Consider the following 2,575-nt stretch of genomic DNA (forward strand, 5'->3'; position numbering starts at 1 on the left):
TCGCTCTTGTTACCCAGGCTGGAGTGCAATGGCGCGATCTCGGCTCACTGCAACCTCCGTCTCCTGGGTTCAGGCAATTCTCCTGCCTCAGCCTCCCGAGTAGCTGGGACTACAGACACGCGCCACCATGCCCAGCTGGCTCAGATCTTATTAAACACCATCGTGTTCATACTGGAGAGAAACCTCATGAATGTAGTGAATGTGGGAAAGTGTTTAGCCAGAGGTCACACTTTGTTACACACCAGAAAATCCATACTGGAGAGAAGCCCTATCAGTGCACTGAATGTGGCAAAGTCTTCAGGCAGCGTTCCCTCCTTATTCAACATCAGAGAATTCATAGTGGTGAGAAGCCCTATGAATGTAAGGAATGTGAGAAACTCTTCATGTGGCACACAGCTTTCCTCAAACATCAGAGACTGCATGCTGGAGAGAAACTTGAAGAATGTGAGAAAACCTTCAGCAAGGATGAGGAGCTTAGGGAAAAGCAGAGAATTCACCAGGAAGAGAAAGCTTATTGGTGTAATCAGTGTGGTAAGAATTTCCAGGGCAGCTCAGACCTCATCAGACATCAGGTAACTCATACAGGAGAGAAACCATATGAATGTAAAGAATGTGGGAAAACTTTCAATCAGAGCTCAGACGTTGTAAGACATCATAGAATTCACAGTGGAGAAAAACCTTATGTATGCAACAAATGTGGGAAATCTTTTAGGGGCAGCTCAGATCTTATTAGACACCATCGTGTTCATATTGGAGAGAAACCCTATGAATGCCCTGAATGTGAGAAGGCCTTCAATCAGAATTCACACCTTGTTAGTCACCAAAGAATTCATACCAGAGAGAAACCCTTTGAATGTAGCAACTGTGGTAAGGCCTTCAGTGGGTAGATAGGTTTTCTTAAACACCAGAAACTTCACATTGGAAAGGAATTTGAGGACCCTAAGAATCTACAAACAGGACCTATTCTAATAGGTAGCAGCAACCTAATGATGTAGTAAAACTAGGAAAAGCCTGATGGAGACTACATCTTATTGCATTACAAATGAGTTTTATTGTTAGAAAATTCATGTGAAGGTGGGAAAGTAGAGAAAAGTCCTACTGGATGAAAAACATGTAAGTAGAATCAAGTGGAAAAGCTAAAAGCTCTTGGACATAGTCGCCTTTTTTTTCTGTCTCAGAGTTGACACTAGAATATGGTCCCAAGGATGTAACTTTTTAAATTATTTATTTATTTGTTTAAATGCAAAGAGGCAAGGTCTCACTCTGTTGCCCAGGCTGGTCTCAAACTGGGGGCTCAAGCAGTCCTTCCTCCTCAGCCTCCCAAAGTGTTGAGATTATAGGCATGAGCCACTGCACCACCCCAAGGGTATAATTACTTGAGAATGTTTTAGGGGATGTCTATCATTGTTAAAAGCATTGTAAATCACTTTGGCAACAACCACAAAACTAAATTTTTCATGGAAAGAGCCATTTCAATCGTGTCTTCCTAGTCCAGTGACAAGTTTAAATTTGGGGAAAAAAAAAAACCCTGTGTTTTGGTCAAAGCATTGGTTTATTCAGAGGAAAAAAGAAAAGGAAAAAAAAAAAAACGAAAGGAAAAAAAAACCCTCTGAAAGTAAGGAGTGTAGGCCAGGCATGGTAGCTCACACCTGTAATCCCAGCACTTTGGGAGGCCAAAGCGGGCAGATCACAAGATCAGGAGTTCAAGACCAGCCTGGCCAACATAGTGAAACCCTGTCTCTACTAAAAATACAAAAAGTGGCTGGGCATGGTGGGGTGCACCTGCAGTTTCAGCTACTCGGGAGGCTGAGGCAGAATTGCTTGAACCTGGGAAGCAAAGGTTGTGGTGAGCTGAGATTGCACGACTGCACTCCAGCCTGAGGCAACAAGAGCAAAACTTCATCTCAAAAAAAAAGAAGTCAAACTCTTACTTGTCTTTACAGTGCTGTACAGTGAGAGCTAATGTTTATAAGGATAAGCAGGACACTTAAAGGGATTTGAAGGTAATTTAATGCAGTGGTTTCCAACTTTTTAACCACCAAGGCCCTCTTTTTATTCCCCCTATGTCCTGTGTTTTAAAAGATTAGAAAATTATGTTTATGAAACTGCATTTATTAATTTTTTTATTACATAAAGGCGTCTACAATGCAAATTATGCTTCTGACTGGCACCATGTAGGCAGACCTAGGTACTAAAATTACAGCCAAAAGCAAATAATTTAACATTTTTATTAGTCTTTTTATCCCTTTTGTGGGCAAATATATAATCTGCGTTAGGCTTTTTCAAATATTAATTATTACTTGCAAACTCCAGATTGCAAACTAACCAATTCACCTCTGAGGCAGCTTGAATCAAACTAAGGGTACTGGGCTTCTGAAAGGAGATTGAAACTTTTGTTACAGTATGGAATGTTTTCAACTGTGAATGTTGAAATAAAAGTTATTTAAGAATTACTTAGAGCCGGGCGCGGTGGCTCACGCCTGTAATCCCAGCACTTTGGGAGGCCGAGGCGGGTGGATCATGAGGTCAAGAGATCGAGACCATCCTGGTCAACATGGTGAAACCCCGTCTCTAC

At 41.6% G+C, this 2,575-nt stretch overlaps 1 protein-coding gene across 1 annotated transcript; it reads left to right on the forward strand.

Annotated features, from left to right (window-relative positions):
- Positions 1–138: 138 nt before the first annotated feature.
- LOC108281239 (zinc finger protein 594-like) lies at positions 139–1,569 on the forward strand. The gene has a single exon (XM_017496718.2). It carries the CDS (start codon positions 384–386, stop codon positions 885–887), a length of 504 nt encoding a protein of 167 aa, XP_017352207.1. The 5' UTR covers positions 139–383; the 3' UTR covers positions 888–1,569.
- Positions 1,570–2,575: the final 1,006 nt, after the last annotated feature.

Source organism: Cebus imitator, unplaced genomic scaffold (genome assembly GCF_001604975.1).
Source record: "Cebus imitator isolate Cc_AM_T3 unplaced genomic scaffold, Cebus_imitator-1.0 Scaffold223, whole genome shotgun sequence".
Classification (NCBI taxonomy): domain Eukaryota; kingdom Metazoa; phylum Chordata; class Mammalia; order Primates; family Cebidae; genus Cebus; species Cebus imitator.

Coding starts and splice junctions, on each gene's coding strand:
- LOC108281239 (XM_017496718.2), top strand. CDS start 384: ATGTGGCACACAGCTTTCCTCAAACATCAGAGACTGCATGCTGGAGAG.